General features: G+C 35.5%; 1 protein-coding gene across 2 annotated transcripts in view; it reads left to right on the top strand.

Annotated features, from left to right (window-relative positions):
- Positions 1 to 18,932, top strand: part of CEP57 (centrosomal protein 57) — a gene marked incomplete at its 5' end in the record, with an annotated part of 45,211 nt that overhangs the window by 6,957 nt on the left and 19,322 nt on the right. For both annotated transcript variants that reach the window (XM_079709196.1, XM_079709195.1), the window contains 3 exons: positions 5,261 to 5,417; positions 18,145 to 18,315; positions 18,675 to 18,796. In XM_079709196.1, the coding sequence (XP_079565322.1) occupies positions 5,261 to 5,417; positions 18,145 to 18,315; positions 18,675 to 18,796 (450 nt within the window). The remainder of the gene's footprint in view (positions 1 to 5,260; positions 5,418 to 18,144; positions 18,316 to 18,674; positions 18,797 to 18,932) is intronic.

Raw genomic sequence — 18,932 nt, 5'->3', positions numbered from 1 at the left:
TAATGGTGACAATATTTGGAACCTTCCCAAAATTCAAGTTCCGAAATACCAGCCAAGAACTAACCTTGCAGGCAGACCTCGAGTCTGCTATGTTAACTCTTTCTACACAGCCTCCCTATGACATTTGTGCTATTATTTGGTACAAAAGAAACCAAAAGCTTTTGTCTTCTAAGAGATTATAGTAACTTAGAAGACAAAAGCTTTTCAGTTTTATAAGCATTATGCAGTTTTCCTGTTTTGTAAAATATTTATATAATTGATTCGTTCAACAGGTTTATTAAACATATTTATTGAGTGTCTTTTTGGAACTTAAACCCTTAATGGGGTGACTATATTTTTCCAACATGCAATTTTTCTATCCCAACTGGGTGTCCTACAATTCAGTTCTGACACTACCTGGAGATAGTGCAAACACCATAGGTTAAGACACTAGGTCCCACAAGACTGCCCCCATTTCAGTTGCCACCTGCAAGTCCCAGATGTCCCCAAGGAACCTGTACTTCTGCACAGCCAACTGTAGATTAAGGAGTTCTGACTCTTCCCCCTGTCACGTTCAGTAATTTGCTACAGTGACTCACAGAACTCAGGAAAACACTACACTTACAATTAAAACTTTTTTAAAACTTTTTCTTATAAAGAATACAACTCCAGAACCACCAGATGGAAGAAACACACAGGGTAAGATGTAAAGGGACTTCCATGACCAATCTGGACACTCCTGGGACCTCATTGAACAAAGAGTTTTTTAGGGAGGTTTCATTATGTGGGTAGGATTGACTAAATCATTAGCCAATGGTGAGTGAACTCAATCTCTAGCCCCTCTTCCTTCTCTTGAGGGCAGGGGGTGGGACTGAAATTTCTAACCCTCTAATCGCCTGGTAGGTTTTTCTGGCTATCTGCCCTCATCCTAAAGCTATCCACGGCCCCCACTATTACCATAACAAAGACACTCCTATCACTTAAAAATTTTGAGAGTTTTTAAATCTCTTTCAGGGACAAAAACTAAATGTATTTTTTATTTTTCTACAGGGCATAGAGATGATAAATATATCAGGTAGAAATAGTGTTTCTTAAAAGGGTAAGGAGATAGAGTGACAAAAGGTGCTACTTTAGATAGCTTAGTCAGGGAAAACCTCACTGACAAACTTTTGAGTAGATAACTGAGTAGTGGGAGGAAGGGAGCTTTCCAGGCAAAGTAAATGTAGCAGATGAAAACAGTGTACTGTGCATTTTAGAAATCCAAAAGTTGGTCAGTATGGCTGGAAAATATGGGGGTGGGGTGGGATGGGATAGGTGGTGCGGAGAGAGACTGGTAAGGGATGAGGTCAGGGTTAGCCTGGGGTCAGTTAATGTGGGGTCTTGGTAAGAATTTTGGATTTTATTCTGGGATGGAAAGCCATTGGAAGGTTCTGATTAGGGGCATTACTTGAGTTATTTTCTTAAAGAATCATAATGCCTACTATTTGGAGAACAGACTAGGGGGACCTCGACAAAAGTGGTTAGGAGGCTATTATGGTAGTCCAGACAAAAAGATCACAGTGGTGTCAAGCAGGGAATTAGTAGTGGAATTGATGAGAAGTTGAAGACTTTCTGTATATATGGTAAAGACAGAGAGACCCAGCCAGATATACTGAAAGATTGGATGTGAGATGTGTATGAGAAATGACTCGTGCAAGGGTTTCGGCCTGAGCAGCTGGGTAGGTGGTGGTGCCAATTATTGTGGTATGCTTTGAGGAGTTGGTTTGGGAAATAGACTCAAGAATTTGGTTATAGACATGTTAAGTTTGGGGTCCTCATATTGACATCCAAGTGGAGACAGCGAGTAAGAAGGTTGATTTGAATATAGAGTTTCAAGAGGGAGAGCTATATATAACATATTTAAACTTGAAAGTTATCAGCAGATAGTGGCTTTTTGAAAGCCCTGAGAGATGATGAGATCGTCAAAGGTATCCATGTAGATGAAGACAAGAGGAGGAAGGACTAAGCTTTAGGGAACCTCCAGCATTTAGAAAGAGGAAGGAGAGAGAGCCCAGGAGATTCTGAGGGAGACGCCTGGGTGTTAGAAGGAAAATCCGATTGTGGTGTTCCATCCACTGAAGGAAGTATTGGGATGAAGTGATCTGCTGTATCACATGCTTCTGGGAGGTCACTGAGTTCAGCACTGTAAAAAGTCACTGGTGAACTTAAAGAGCTGTTTCTCTGAATTGGTGAGGATTGAAGTCTGGAGGGGATTAAAAGGGAAGGTGATTAAGAAGTAGCAGTAGTTTCAAACAAGTATTTTGAGGGACTTTGTTATAAAAGCTGAGAAATGAGACAGGAGCTGGAGAGGAGTCCTAAAGTTCAGAAGTCTGTCTTTCCTTCCTTCCTCCCCTCCCTCCACTTTCTCTGTTCCCTGCTGTCTCTTCCTTCCCTTCCTTTCCTCCTTCCTTTCTCTCCTTTCTCCCTTCCTCCCTCCCTCTTTCTCTCCCTTTCTTTCCTTCCCTCCCTTCCTTTCCTTCCAAATGGCAGTGTGCAAGGTCTAGTAGGGAGGGAGAAATAGATGGCATCTGGAGGGATACCATGTCCTTTAGAAAGGACAACCAAGACTTTGAGCAGGTAAGTGGTTATACAAAGGTCATTCCCTGTGTTATGTGTGTGAGAACAGATGCAAGTAGGTTTGTGGGTTCTCTTTTGAAAGCTAGTAAATTTTTCAGTTAATCACATAGAATGTGATTGCCCTGATTCTACTGGAGGTCAGGTTGGTGTGACAACTCACTATTTTCTTATTATCTTTAGTTGTTTACCTAGTACTTTATCATCTTAACCATTTTTAAATGTACAGTTCAGTAGTATTAAACATATTCACATTGTTGTGAAACAGATCTCCAGAACTTTTTCATCTTGCAAAACAGAAACTGTATCTATTAAACAACTCCCCTTTGCAACCTCTCCCCAGCCCCTGGTAACCACCATATTTCTACTTTGTTTCTATGAATTTAACTACTTTACCTCATGTAAGTAGAATCATAAAATATTTGTCTTTTTGTGGCAGGCTTATTTCACTAAGCATAATATCCTCAAAGTTCATCCATTATGTAGCACGTGATGGGATTTCCCTCCTTTTTAAGTTAAGGCTGAATAATATTGTATGTAGTTACCACATTTTATCTTCTACAATTTTTAATAGACACTATGTGTACGTAATTGAGTTATCAGTTTCTTATTTCTTGGTTTAATTTTATTTCAAAATAGTTCTTGTAAATGATTTTTATAAAGCCATTTTTTTCCTTCCTTTTGCTTTGGGTTGATTTATGTATTCTTCCTATTCTTTGCTTCAGACTTCTGGCAGCAAATGAGGACATTGATCCAAAACATTCATAGTTAACAATGACTTTCATTGCTTAAACCCTGACATTCAAAATTAGGTGACTGACTTAGAAAATGGAATATATTTAGAATTACTATTCAAAAAAAAAGTGTCATTATAATTTGCATTTTTATATTAAGACTTTTCTTAATTTGTCAACTGACCCAAGCAGTACTTTGATGATGTATATGTAACAAATTTTGTTGAAAGACAAATATTGAACTGTTCATTTTACAAGAGCTAGCAGGCAATGAATTTAGCAAAGATGGTTTGTTCTTATTTCTTGATTGGGTGTTTTGTTTTTGTTTCCTTTTGGGTTTTGGTAAATTATTTATGCATAATCCTTCTGTTAATATCTGTGCAATGTTTGGTAATACTAATACAATTCATTTCGAAAATCATAGGTGAATTTGCTCATGGCTTATGTTCATAGACATGTTAAATGCTCCCTAACCATTGTTGTTAAATGCTCCCTAACCATTGTTCTTTGAATGGTAGTTGTTAAATGATAGGATTCTAGTAGGTTGTATGGAGACATGAGGTACTCTGTGAAGAACAGTATTTAAAGTTAAGCTATGTGATTGATTATGCATGGTGTTTTGCAAGAGCTTTGGCAGTATTATATATTTTAAGAATTGAAAAACACCCTATTTTCTAGCCACCTCCAAAACTTGATGTCAGTTTGCCCAAAAGTTGAAAAAATGCCAACTATTAGTCCTTGTTGCATGTGAACACACGTTTCACAGTAGAGTAGCATGGATTTAAGTACTGCTTTTGAGACTTACCTCCCACCATTTCCAAGCTCTTTGCCCTCTCTTTTAGTTTTCACAGCCATAGTGTATGTTTTGTATTTGCTTTCTTAAATCAACTGGAAAATTGCATGGTTTTTAACATGGAAATATGGCCTTCAATTTTTAATAAGATTTAGATACAATATGGTTTTTGATGGCCTTTTATTCCAGGAGGCGGTTTACTGTATTGCAAATATTCATTGTTCCTTTTTACTTTTCTGGACACAGGTTATTCTGGTACTTTATAGTTAGAGTTCCCCAAAGTTAAGAGTTGAGAACCTAGTTTACTGTGGCTATTTGAATAAGAAAAATGGATGTCTGAGAGTTTTGAGCAGCTAGCAGTCATATCTTCCACCTGACCTTTTCCCACTCTAGGTCTTTCTACCAAAAGGAAGTCACCTACAAAAAACAAAACAGTTAGCATCCCCTGCACTGAAAATTATCATGTGGAATGTAATGTCCCAAGTTGAACAGTATGACAAATGCAGAATGGTGTATGTGTGGAAATAAAGTTTTATATTTATGTGTTTGATAAGCTTTAATGTTTTCTAATGGCTTCTCCCTTTTTTCCCCCTAACTAAATGTAAAATTTTTGAGACAAGGAATATGCCTTATTTTCTTTCTATATACCCCAGAGTTTTGGACATTTGATAGATACTCAGGAATTGTGTAGTTGATTGGGGAAGGATTAATTTAGTCATTTTCTAGCGGTTTCTGATACTGTAAAAAGATAATATTTACTTTTCTGAATATATATCTTACAGTACATATTTTTAAAATAAACTATATTAATAAATTAAACTAATTAATTTATTTTATAATAAACTAATTAATTAAACTATACTCACAATATTCATTGTGAGTACCATATTTAAGTATCTCTGCAGCATTTGTATTCAAGTTGTGTGAACATTATTTCCTTTTTATAGTATTTGGCATATGGCTACATTTAGACATATGAAATGCTTTAAAAGTTTTATTATTTTCAAGTAATGATTGAATTCTGTTGTGTTTGATCAATGGACTTTAGTTTTTGCCTCCATCAGTGGAACATATGTATATATACACGTACTATTTGTGGTTTAAAATTTTGAAAGGTAATTTCTGTATTTTTATTTTTCAGAACATCTTAGCAGAACCATCAAAGTCTAATGGAAGTATGGTTCATGATTCCTCATCTCCATATGTAATATATCCACCTGATAAGCCTTTCCTTAATTGTGATCTGCGACATTCCCCAAACAAGCCTACATTTGCCTATCCAGAAAGCAACAGCAGAGGTAATAGAGCCTAACAAAATGGAGGTTTCTTTTGTGTGTTTAATCACTGCTTAAAAACTCTTAATTGTGTCTTCCATTTATTGTAAAATCAGAGGAGGAGAGTATACTTCCCCCTTCCTGTTTTTAACCTCCTCAAAATATAATGCCTTTCTTTTGTTCCTTGATTATTAGACATCATCATCCACCTGATCATCAAGACTATGTTACTTTGGGTCATCTAGGACTGCTCTGTCATTTCTAGCATCACTCAGGAACCAAGACTTGTGTTTTGCTTCTGAAATATCCCCAAAACTTACAGGTTTTCTCAGTCTCTTCATTCTCATTGGTTTGGTTCAGGCTCTCATCATTTATTGCATAGATAATTGTAATACACTTTTAACCAATTTCCCTGCCCTTGGTCTCCCTCTCATCCCCAGTTAACAACATTGCTGCCATTTGCTGTTACTCTCCCACTGTAAAGAAAAGTTTCAGCACCTCTCCATGGCTTAAATAATGAAGTCTTAGATTTTTTTATAACTTAGACTCTACCTGCTTTACCAGCTTCATCCCTAGCCACTCTTCCATTCTTCCTTACCCACACATCCTTTGCTTTGGCTGCTTTGAAATATAGTTGTTCCTGAAACTTGCCATCTGTATTAGTTTTCTTGCTGCCTTAACAAATTACTACAAACTTAATCTTAAATAACCAAAATGTATTATCTGAGAGTTTCTGTAGGACTAGCAGGGTACTCTATTTAGGCTCCTGAAATCACAGTGTTGACTGGATTGTGTTCCTTACTGGAGAGTCTAGGGAAGAACCTGTTGCTAGCTCATTCAGATTCTTGGCCAAATTCAGTTCCTTGTGGTTGTAGAACTGAGGTTCCATTGTCTTGCCGACCTTCAGTCAGCGCCAGTCTTTGCTCCTAGAATCTGTCTGCATTCTCGTGCTTTTCTTATGGTCCCCTACAGGAATGGTGGGTCATGAACAAAAAAGGAAGTCAAGTTTCTCTGACTTCTCCCACTCCTTCTTTCTAATTACAGCCAGAGAAAATTGTCAGCTTGTAAGGGTTCATGTATTTTAGTTAGATTGAGCCCAGTCAAATAATCAGATATAATTTCCCTATCTGTAAGGTCCATAGCTTTAATTACATCTTCCAAAATGCTTTTTACCATATAACTGGTATTCAGGGATTCTAGGATTAGGACATAGACATCTTTGAGTGTCTGTTTTGCCTACCACACCAGCCATGGTGAAAATTATACTCTTTTCTCTAAAGCCTGGATTGTATATTATTTCTTCATAGAAGTCTTCTTCTCTACCAGCTTCCTCAACACATACCTCTCTCTGCTGTCTTCAGATGTCTCTCCTGAACTCTCTTGGTCCTTTGGTCATACCTCATAGCCTTTACTTTTTTGTCTGGGGCGAGGGCTGGTGGTTTCTGTGTCTATCCATCCTATACTGAAAGTAGGTATCATTGGATTGATACCAGAAACGCTGTAAAAGTATAATGGATCATAATGATGGGGCATTGCTACGCAGTTCATAACACCGTGTTCTGAAGGAATAAAAGAAGCTTATTTACTGTCTTCCACATTATTTTTTCTCATTTACTTTTTTCTTCCTCTCCTTTTTTCTGCCCTTTCTCTCTCATTTTCCTGAAAGCCACTAATTACTCACAGGCAGAATTTAGCTTTATCGCTAACACACTAGGTTAAACACTTGCTAACCTTTGCTCTGTGAATAAGTCTGCCCCATTTAATTTTTCTTATTCATGGATTCTTTAGTAATTTGCTTTTCTCTGAACTTTAAAAAAAAAGTTTCTTTAAATCGACGAAAAGATCAACGTAAAGATCAAAACTAGATGAAATATCGTGATAAGATTAGTATCTAATTCTTAGACCTTATGTTCCTGCTAGAACTCTTGCATGTTTTTGTGTGTGCTTATTTTTTTAAAAGAAATTATTACTAAAATTTAACTGATTTTTGCTCCACTGTGGGCTTCAGTTATTTGCGTTTTGCTTTTTTAACCTGTGTTGTTTGAAAGTTACACAACTTTTGTTATTTTTCTAAATTGCCAGTCTTTAGCTGCTGTATTCTGATGAGTAGCACTTTATCAATTGTTTTAACCGTTAAACTAATTAGTATTTTCTTTATCATCATCTTTGAGATACAGTATCTTATGAATAAGATGTTTCTAGTTAGTAAATTGAGTATTATACTTAGATATTGTTACCTACCTAGTATTTTATTATACAACCAGTACACAGTTTACAAACCAGTGTTATTCTGAGATTGATTTTTAAGATATTTGCAGTGCATTTCCCAATTGAAACAAAAGGGTTCCTAAACTAATTTACAAACAGCTGTTTAACCCATATGTGGCTAAAATATAACACTTCTTTTATCTAGAAAATCATTAGTAAATATAATTACCACACTACTGATTAAACACAACTTTAAAAAAAATGAAAGGAATGAAATGCAGTAACGTTTCAGACATAGCAAATATATTTCATTTCATCCTCTCAGGAAAACTGTATAAGATAGGTATATTCAGGGCCTCCCTGGTGGCGCAGTGGTTGAGAGTCCGCCTGCCGATGCAGGGGATACGGGTTCGTGCCCCGATCCGGGAGGATCCCATATGCCGCGGAGCGGCTGGGCCCGTGAGCCATGGCCGCTGAGCCTGTGCGTCCGGAGCCTGTGCTCCGCAACGGGAGAGGCCACAACAGTGAGAGGCCCGCGTACCGCAAAAAAAAAAAAAAAAAAAAAAAAAAAAAAAAAAAAAAAGATAGGTATATTCAAAATTAACTGATGAAGAAACATCTCAAAGATGATTACTTTAACATATGCAGTATCAAAACCATTTGCTCTTCCCACTTTTTCCCTGATTTGTTCAGTGAACCCTCAAATATTTACTGAATGAATGAAAGCTTATTTTGAATAGATACTTGCTGTGATAAACTTTTTCTTTTATACTTAGTAAATGTTTCTTTCTCACTAATACTTTAGGGGGAAAACTTGTTATTTTTTAGTTTAGTTATGGTTTAACATTTTCATTGATAAATTACCATTTCACTTCACTATCTGAAAATCACTTTGAAAATATAATTTGACTAATGCCATGGAAAGAGATAAACTGTGCTTCTTGTAATTCTCATATTAATTTTGAACTTTAATTAGAAAAGAAATGAACAAGAAATTCGAAATTATTACTGACATCAAAAAATGTACTAATGTTTTTAGAGGGTCCTTTAAAAAAATGGTAACATCATTCCAAAGATTTTCAGTATAACCCATAGCTCATGTCACTTGTTCAGTACATTTCAAATGATAGTAATGTGAAGAATGGCTTGGATGTTTGAAGCAAGGTAAGTAGCTACAAGATTGTTCTACTAGGCCAGTGCTTTCCAACCTTTCACATATGGACAATAAAATGGTAATGTATATACAGCACATTGAGATAAACTGGTGGGGTTGGTGGCAGCTAATCTGAGGTCTTTTACTGTCCCAAGCTACTCTTGATCCCCCTAAGAGCTGAGAGAAAAAACATCTTGACGTATCTATTACAAATTTGTGTTGGAACACTCAGTGTTATTGGGACCAGTGTTATAGTCAAGTTATAGCTATTGTGTTAGGTATTGATAACAATTTACTGCCCGTCTGTTCTTCTAGAGCATTGGTTCTCAATTTTTTTTGGTCCAGGAAACCCATTACATTTGTACATAAGTATTTCAATGAAGAATATTTTTCCAAATTTAAAAAACATACTATAAAGAGTGGCATTGTTTTATTTTACACTGTGTAAATCTCTTATTTCTGGCTTAATAGAAGACAGCTTAACTCTCATATCTACTTTTGCATTTCACTTGTGTTGATAAATTGTTCTGATTGAAGTATGTGGGAAAGAAAATCTGGCCTCACACAGATATGCAGTTGGAAAACGAGTAAATTTTAATAGCCTTTCCAACAATTTATGGCTATTCTTCTTTGACACTACATCACAACTTGGCAAATACAGTTTCTTAAAATGTAGCTGCAGTGTGGATTATGGAAACATTACTGAGTTTTTCATACTTTGGGACCTCAGGACCACCTACATGGTTGCATATTAACTAGAAGGATTTAAGATTCAGAAGCAGTGGTAATTACACCTGTGGTTTATTACAGTGGAATCTGGAGAAATCCAGATTCAGGCTTCCAAAGTTTTTTCTTGTGATCACATAACTTCTTCCTCCAGCAATAAACTGCATAACTAGGCTCAGAGACAAGGGCTTTTATTTGGAATTGGTCACACAGACACTTTGTGCCTGCTTAGCCAGTCAAGATATTCACCATAAAACATATTGTTTACACAATCTAGGCAGACTTCTGTAGCAGGATTCAGTGCCCTAGTCATAAAAAACAACCTTATCGGTTAGTAACATAGAGAACATTCCCAAAGCCAATTCCCAGAAGTTAGTCAAGGTTCAAGCCTGTAAACCTTTTTTTTTTTTTTTTTTTGAGTGCTATTCCACTGAAATTCATTGGTTTGCTTTGAACTTTGAATGGCTCTTTTACCCATGCATGACTTGTTAATTGTATTGACTTATACACACTTGTAAAATTTGACATTTCTTTATACAATATCAAAAAGATTACATTTGTTAATATCACTTGATCTTAATAGAAGAAAATCTTTATATTGGGAAACTATAAAGCTCACAGAACAGATAACTTTTTTTTTTTTAGAATTTTAACTTTCACTTGAATTTTATCATTGGCAGCAATTACTGTCAGCTCTTTGAAGGCCCATGTCATTTGAGAAATTCAGAACAAGCTCATTAGGAAAATGACTAAATACCTTAAGTCTGAATAGTCGTAGTCTAACAAAAGTTCTTTCAAATAAAAAGGGTGTTCCTTTGAAGGAAATGGTTTTTGTTCAGTTCACAAGTCAAACATTTGTGCATCAAGACCATTGTACTTTGTTACGTACTTTACAGATGTGTCCTTCCCATTTTGTCACACAGTATTTAGTAGATGTGTACTCAAGGCTTGAGATTTAATGATTTTTACTGCTTCATCGAGGACAACAAACAAGTGGCTTTGTTTTTTCTTACTGGGAGTGTGTGGCTGTGACGAATACAATGCCAAAATTTACTGCTTAGTGCCAGTGCTTTGATTTGTGCTAAAATTAGTAGTTCTACTCAACACTGCTCTTGCATCATCTTTACAAATGTCAACACAGTGAAAAGAGTAAATAAAATCTTAGTAGTGTAATAAAAATAGTGTTGATCTCACAGACCCTGGTGATGAGCCCCACCTCCCCATGGGGCCATGCCCCATGCTTTGAGAACCAACATAGTAAAGACTCTGAGTACATACAGAGTCATGTTTTGTTTATGTAAATATTTTTCACCAGGTGTGGGAAGAATAGATAGTAGCTTCTCTTTCCAGAAACTAGACAATAGCTCCTTGAAAGCAAGGACTGTCTTAATTATTTTTATGTTCTCTTCTTCATCTTGCAGAGTGCCTTACACATCATATATGCTCTATAAATGTTGAACTGAAATTTAGGTCAGAAATTAGTCTAAACTGAAGCAATGCCAGTTGGGATAGAGAACAGGAGACAGATTACGGAGAGATTTATGCATATTTTGGTGGCAGTGAAGAAGTCCAAGATTTCTATTGTGGAGAATGGTAGTGTGATTAGGACAAATTACAGGAAAGCTAGAACATTTCAAGGAAAGATAATGAATATAATTTTCGCTATATCAAATTTGAGATGCCTATGAGTTAGGTAGGTGGAGATGAAATAGTAAGCAAATGAAAATAAAAGTGAAGTGTAAAAGAGAACTCTGCACTAATGAACTCAGGCATGAACAGGGATACGGTAGTAAATGAAGCTATATGTGTGTGGAGGGGTTTCTCTGGAAAGAGAGGGGGAAAGGGTTTTGGAAAATAGCGCCGTTTAAATAGTAAGCTAAAATTAGTGGGAATAGTCAGAAGGGTAGAGAACTAGGAAGACAGAAAAATACTAGGGAAATTGAAGATGTGTACTAGTGATTTGGGTACCCCCATGTCCCCCCCCTTAATCTGCAGCAAATTTGTGCTGATAAATTAGTGATAGTAATATTCCAGATAACAGATAGACCCCACTTTGTTGTTAATGAGATGATACTGAGGTCTGCTAGGCTTAATGTACCCCAAATTCTGAATGAATGACAAGCTGGATTGAGAAGAGAAGAGGAGAAAGTCTTTCATTCTTTTCGTGCTCTAGATGTTACTAGAAAGTTTTCACACTTTTCACATTAGAATCACCTGAGGATCTTCTTGGACTCCTGCCTTTCATTCCAAATATTCTGTGGTGGTTTTTGCTTGTTTGTTTGGGGGTTTTTTTTTTGTTGTTTTGTTTTTGTATGGGGTATGTTCTGGGCATTAGGATTTTTTAAAGCTCACCAAGTAGTACAGAAAACGCAGTGAAGGTGGGGAATCACTGATTGTCTTAGGGAAAGAATGAATTATAAATTACTAAGATGAGGTTTAATTTTATTAGGTAAAGAGTTAGAAAGAGATTGCTGCCATGTCTTCTAATTGATACTTTAAATTAATCATCATGGAGACTTTCCTAGATATGTTTATTGAAACATCTACATACCAACTATGTGCCACACATAGTATTTAGCATTGGCATTTGAGTTATGAATAATAGGTTGTCTCTTCCCTCTACGTAGTTCACATTTCAGAGATGATTAAAGCTTAAGGAAAACTCGGTATCTATCTTTGACGCTAAGTTTTCCAGAGGCAATTTGCACTCTCCTACTCAACTATAACCAAAATGTATTTAATTTTGAAATGTATGTTCAGGGATACTGTGGGTAAGGAGGATAAAAATTTTTAATCTAGTGTTTGCTGTGGAAGGTCTGTTTGTGAAAATAAAACATATGTACAGTATTATTTTAGTATGTCACTTTTTTCCCATCATTCAGTGTTTAAATTTGCTTCTTGTTCTAGAAATATATTTCCCACTGTATACCTTCCCAATATATGAAGTTAAAAATCTCTCATTGTTGGGGCTTCCCTGGTGGCGCAGTGGTTGAGGGTCTGCCTGCCAATGCAGGGGACGCGGGTTTGTGCCCCAGTTCGGGAGGATCCCACGTGCCGCGGAGCGGCTGGGCCCATGACCGCTGGGCCTGCGCGTCCGGAGCCTGTGCTCCGCAACGGGAGAGACCACAACAGTGAGAGGCCCGCGTACCGCAAAAAAAAAAAAAAAAAAAAAAATCATTGTTCATTTCTACATAGAATATTTTTCACTCAAGGGAATTTCTAGGTAATGTGGTTATTTGAACATAAATGCAGTGGTGCATGACCTCATAGATGTGAGGGCAGTAGAAGGGAGAAAAAAGCAAGAGCTCACTCACTTTTCTAAGGAAAAACAAAAAACTTAAGATCCATCATTTCATCACCTAGAATGTTTTTTAACTCAATAAAGCAGGAATGTTTGTATGAAAGCTAAATATAAAGCTGAAAAACTATGCCAAATGTAACTCTTAAAGTGAAGATAGAATGTACATGAACTTCCTTTCATACAAAATCTCATTTTTGACATAGAAAATGTATTCAGGGATATCTGTGCATATGTACTTACGTGTTTATATATTTTTAAATATATATTAGCCATTTGGTAGAATAAAGTCATTTTGTATCTTTATGGTACTGGATTTATTTAATAAAAACTTATAAAACAAAGAGCAGTTAATAAAAACTTGGCTATAAGTGATGGACATTCCCAGTCTGAACTAGCTTTGGCAAAGAATCTTTTTGGTTTACAAACATGCAAGGGAGGATTGAACAACCAAGAACAAAAAGGCAGATATACGGGTGGACTTCAAGACCATTAGAGGGGCTTTCCTGGTGGCGCAGTGGTTGAGAGTCCGCCTGCCGATGCAGGACACACGGGTTCGTGCCCCGGTCCGGGAAGATCCCACATGCTGCGGAGCGGCTGGGCCCGTGAGCCACGGCCGCTGAGCCTGCGCGTCCGGAGCCTGTGCTCCGCAACGGGAGAGGCCACAACAGTGAGAGGCCCGTGTACCGCAAAAAAAAAAAAAAAGAACATTAGAAGCCAGGGACTCAAACATGACCAACACTTTCTCCCCATCTATTTTTTAAATTATTCTAGCTAGCTTCATTCTCTCTAGCCACAGAACAGCTTTTCCACATATCAGAAAACATGGCTACTAAAAGCTTGAGTTTTAAGTTGAACTAATTCTGGCTTCAGCTTTTGGGGCCAGAGTCCAAAAATCCCAAGAAGAAAGCCATTGTCTGGGCTTCAGTTGGGTATCCCTGTGGGTCAGTCAGTCAGCTGTGGCCATATTTGTGAGAGGGTACTAAAGGAACACATCAGTTGTATTTATAGCCATGTTGAGGTAAGAGGAAATTACCAGGAAAAGACATGTATAAGCCAGACAAACAGTTCCCGAGATGTATGCTATACTTCATACAGTAAAATATAATAATAAAGAAAAATCAAGGAAACAAAATGAGAAATCATACAGTGGAAAAAAAGGTGACATTTATCAGATGTGATGACATTGATTATGTTAAAAAGAAAGAAAAGAAAAACTCAAGAGTCAGTATATGCTTTTTAAGCCAAACAAAATGACACAGATTAAAAGTAAAAAGCTGGTAAAGACATGTTAGGAACATAACAAATAAAAAGGATGATGGCAATATTACTGTCAGAATAATTGTCATAGACAAATAGCAGTTTCATATGATAATAAATTACAAATAAAACCCAGCTTTAAATTAAGAAAGGGAAATACCTAGGTGCCAGAAATAAAATGAATTTAAGGCCAAAAGCCTCAGGGACACAATGAGGAGTCTTGGTATTAGATATAGGCCTTAGGTATTGGGGTACAGTAGGGGAGAAGTTGGGATTTTAAATCTAGGTAGCAACTGGAGACAGAAGCTTTAGGCCCAGGTGAAGTGGCTTCTGGAATAATGCTTCCTTTGCAAATCGGAGAAAAGGAACTGGAATCGCTCAGCCCCCTGGCCTGGGAAAGAGGCCATGGTAGAAAAGTCACCTGAGGTAAATCAGCCTAGGCCTGTTCTGTGTGCCCTGTGAGGAGAATACTTGAAGACTTGAATAAATGGAGCTATGCAATGTTCCTCAGTGGAAACTCTTAATATTGTGAATAGCACTTAAAGAATGATGTGTGAGAGCTGCATTTTTTCTTTTAATAGAAGGCTTCACTCATATAAAGAATGGCCTCACCATGTCAACTAATAACAGATTATAGAGCTATAAATATAGGAAGTGTGGTTTGAGCCGGTTCAGAACTAGACGTTAGTGGAACGGAAAGTTCCTGGACAAGTATGTATAAGGATGGAATTCTAGAAAGGTATCTATAGATTGACATGGAGAAATACTCATATTTGAATAATGTGATATCAACTAGCAAAGGGATAATTTCACTAACTTATAAAAGCATAGAAAAATCCAAAAGGATTTCAACAAAATGTTTATAATTATTATACTGAGATGATAGGATTGTGGGTATCTTGGTTTTCCTTTTCATTTCTGTTTTTTTCCCCTAAATCCTGCTTAATGTGCATTTATTCAGATTTTTTGCAAAAGAAAACAGTTAAACATTACATACTTAAACTTACGGATTGCAGTACTTGGAAGGAAATTCATATAATCTTAAATACTTTCATTATCGAGCAAGAAAAGAATGAAAATAATTGTAGTTAACACTGCTGTATGATATATAGCAAAGTTGTCAAGATAGTAGATCCTAAGAGTTCTCATCACAAGGAGAAATTTCTTTTTCTTTTTATTGTATGAATATGAGATATAGAAGTTAACTAAACCTACTGTTTTAATTTCACAATACATATAAATCAACCCATCATGCTGGACACCTTAAACTTATACATTGATGTATGTCAAGTATTTGTCAGTGAAACTGGAAAAAAAAACCTAAGCATTAATTCAAGTTTGTTAAAGAACCAGTAGAGCTAAGAAAAGTGGGAGAAAGAAGTAATGTTTGGCTTTTGTTTTGTTTTTTTTTGAAATACAAACGCTGAAGATTCCAAGGAACTTCTGAGAAAGATTCTAAAGAAATGCTAAGATTTTAAGGAAAGAACATAAATCAATTATTCACAAAGTTAGAAATAAGGAGAATATGATAGATGACTATAGGACTATTAAGTTCAGTTCTCTATTAATAAATTTGCGTGTCTTAATAAAATATTTTTAAACATAGATATGAGGGGGAGGGGGTTGACTAGAAAAAAAATGTTTAAAACTGTCAAAGTCTCGGTAAGGTTCTAGCCCCGAGTAGTTTTAGGGAATAAGTATTGAGAAATGTTTAAATAATCTCCATGATATATTAGCCATTTCAGAAAGCAGTGAAGGAAAGCATATACTTTTTGGGTCTTTTTGTTAATCCAGCATATCCCTGCAATATCATAGTGGCTGATGTATCAAACTACAATAGAGTGTTCCAGCCAATTACAGTAATAACTGTAAATGCAAAGATAAAATACTAGCAAAATCATTTACTGTTAGGTACAGTTTAATGAAGGAATGCAAGAAATGTTTGCTATTACAAAGTTCAGTAAATACTCAGTGGTTCAAAACAGGCAAAAAACTCAAATGGCATGTATTTTCTCTTTTTCTATTACATTTTTTATCTGATTATTCCAGGTATATCAAAGAATTATTGTTCCTTTAAATACTAGTCTTATGTTTGGGCTCTTTTCCTATTCTCGTAGTCTTCTCAGTTGATTTTTCAGGTTTCTGAGTGTGTGTAATCGTGTTTCATATCTGTGTTCTTTCTAATTAGATTGTAGTCTCATCGCATACCAGCAAGAATAAGCTGGCTATATTATAAAATGTATCATTCTCCTATTTGGGGCCTGTCACATCCTAGGCACTGAAAAACTAGGTGAATTAATGAATTGTGTTAATACATGGGAATGCGTGCCTTGTTTTGAGTGAGAAAGCTCGATTTTTAAAAGATGGTAGTTCTTCCTACTTTACGTATAGTTTACATGAAATTTTATTTAAATCATTGTTTAGGCGAAATGATTCTGAATATTTAATTGGTAAGAATAATTTTGAAATGTTTTAAAGATTTATATACTGTGGGAGACTGGCAGAATTGAAGTTTATATTATAAAGTTTTAGTAATGAAAATACTGGCATAATATTAATGAAACCAGAGTAAAAGAAAGTCCTGAAACTGTCTTGGGTATGTGTAAGTAATAATTATATCTGTATGTATAGATATATGTGTGAACTTGGTATATGATAAAGTTGCCATTTAAAGTTCTTCCTTCAATACAAAAATGTTTGTATTGACTTTTATTTGACTTAAAGAATTAAATGTAAAAGTGTATGAAACTAATAAAGGAAAATACAAAGTTTATCTAATCTTGAGGTTACAGAAGAACCTCTTAACAAAGAACTTGATGGGAAAGATTGTTAGATATAGCTATGAAAAATCAAAACATCTTTGTATCAAAACTAGAATTAAAGACAATAAAATGGAACGGGGAGACTAATGAAAAATGGGCATAGAAATTCATAAAAGATGGCCAACAATATATAACAAAATACTTAAACTTTTAATAGAAACGCAAAATAAACTAACCAGAGTAGCATGGGTTTCTTAATCAGAATGGTAGAGATATTGTAATTAGTGATGGTCTGTATTGGCAAAGACATGTACTTCTGATGAAAGTATAAATTGATAAAACCCTTTTTGAAGGTACTTTGCTCAAGAGTCTTTAAAATATGAATATTCTGGGACTTCCCTGGTGGTCCAGTGGTTAAGACTCTGCTCTCTCAATGCAGGGGGCCCAGGTTCAATCCCTGGTCAGGGAACTAGATCCCGCATGCCACAACTAAGAGCCCACATGCCACAAGTAAAGATCCTGCATGCCGCAACGAAGATCCCGTGTGCCACAGCTAAGACCGGCTATGGCCAAATAAATAAATATGTTTAAAATATAAATAAATAGATAAATAAATAAATAAAATATGAATAAAATATTCTTTGATCCAGTAACTTAGTTTTTCAACTACTAATTGGTCACAAGAAAATAATCTTTTAAGTCTATCTGATTATATGAGGGAATGCTCACAGTTCCATAATGCTAAGTGAAAACACTTAGATCAGTTTTGACCTCAATTTATGTTATACATATAGGAAAAGATTTAAAGAAATGACCAAAATTGATAGTCATTATCTCTTAGGATTATCAGTTCTTCTCTTTGTTGTATTTTCATGTGCTTTCTACAGTGAATATGTATTATTTTATAATCAAAAGCTTTTTGAGGGGCAGAGTGCTTAGGGTTTTTTTGGAGATCAAAAAGAAATAGTTCTTTATGTACTTGACTATTTTTAGCTCTATAATTGGATTCTGCATGTGATCCTATTAGTAAACCAGAAAATATTTATAGTTAATAATGTGCCTTGGGACAGTTTATGGATTTTGTATGATTAGCTAAATATTTTTACCATTTTATAAAATCTTTGAAATGTTTTTACCATGGCATTATGCTTTTTTACTTGAGTACCTAGCACATTTCAGAGACTCAAAAGATGTCTTTAAATGGAGTTTTTTAAACAATTACCATGTGATGATAATTCCCAAAGAGTGATCCTCCATCAATTTTATTTTTTATTTAGATGAGTTTATTATTTTTCAGTGAACTTTTTCCATAAGTATTATAGTATCCATGTTTGTATTTGGCAGCTATATTTTCTGCTCTGAAGAATCTTCAAGATAAAATTCGACGTTTAGAACTTGAAAGGATTCAGGCAGAAGAAACCTTGTCTAAAGAAAGAGTTGAATATAAGAAAGTACTGGATGAACAGATACAAGAAAGGGAGAATTCAAAGAATGAGGAATCAAAGCACAATCGAGGTTTGTTTAATTATGAAAGAAATGAAACACTATGAAAATAAGTATTATAAAATCACTCTAAAAGAAATTCCACATTAGTGTTTTCTAGTGCTTGGTGTCTTCGAGCACTACAAAATTACATTTATATTTGGGAGCATTTTGTGGAACAAGTGCTGATGTCCTGTATTATATTTACTGTCTGAATTCAAGGCAGATTAGACTAACATGCAGAAAGAGAATGACTTAGGTCATCTGAAAAGGCTTCTAGAGCTACTGGAAAATGTTTATTATATATACTGTAGATTCATGTTAAGCAGCTTCTTAAAACTAAAACTTCTGCGAGTGAGCTAATTTCTGCTTTTCTTATGTATTCTTTTTAGAGCTGACATCTCAGCTGTTAGCTGCAGAAAATAAATGTAATCTTTTAGGAAAACAATTGGAATACATGCGTAACATGATAAAGCATGCAGAAATGGAGAGGACATCTGTATTAGGGAAACAGGTATGTTACTTCATAGAGTCACTCAAGAAAAGTTATAGAGAAAATTAAGTTGATATAAAGACCTTTTTTCTCAGTGAGGACTAATGGTGCTGTTAGAAATAATCAATTCTCTGTCCATCTTAAAAGGTAATAGTAC

This window comes from Hyperoodon ampullatus (genome assembly GCF_949752795.1).
Source record: "Hyperoodon ampullatus genome assembly, chromosome: 7".
In the NCBI taxonomy this organism is placed as follows: Eukaryota; Metazoa; Chordata; class Mammalia; order Artiodactyla; family Ziphiidae; genus Hyperoodon; species Hyperoodon ampullatus.
Note: the sequence above shows the minus strand (reverse complement) of the source record. Positions and strands in the feature narration are given on the sequence as shown.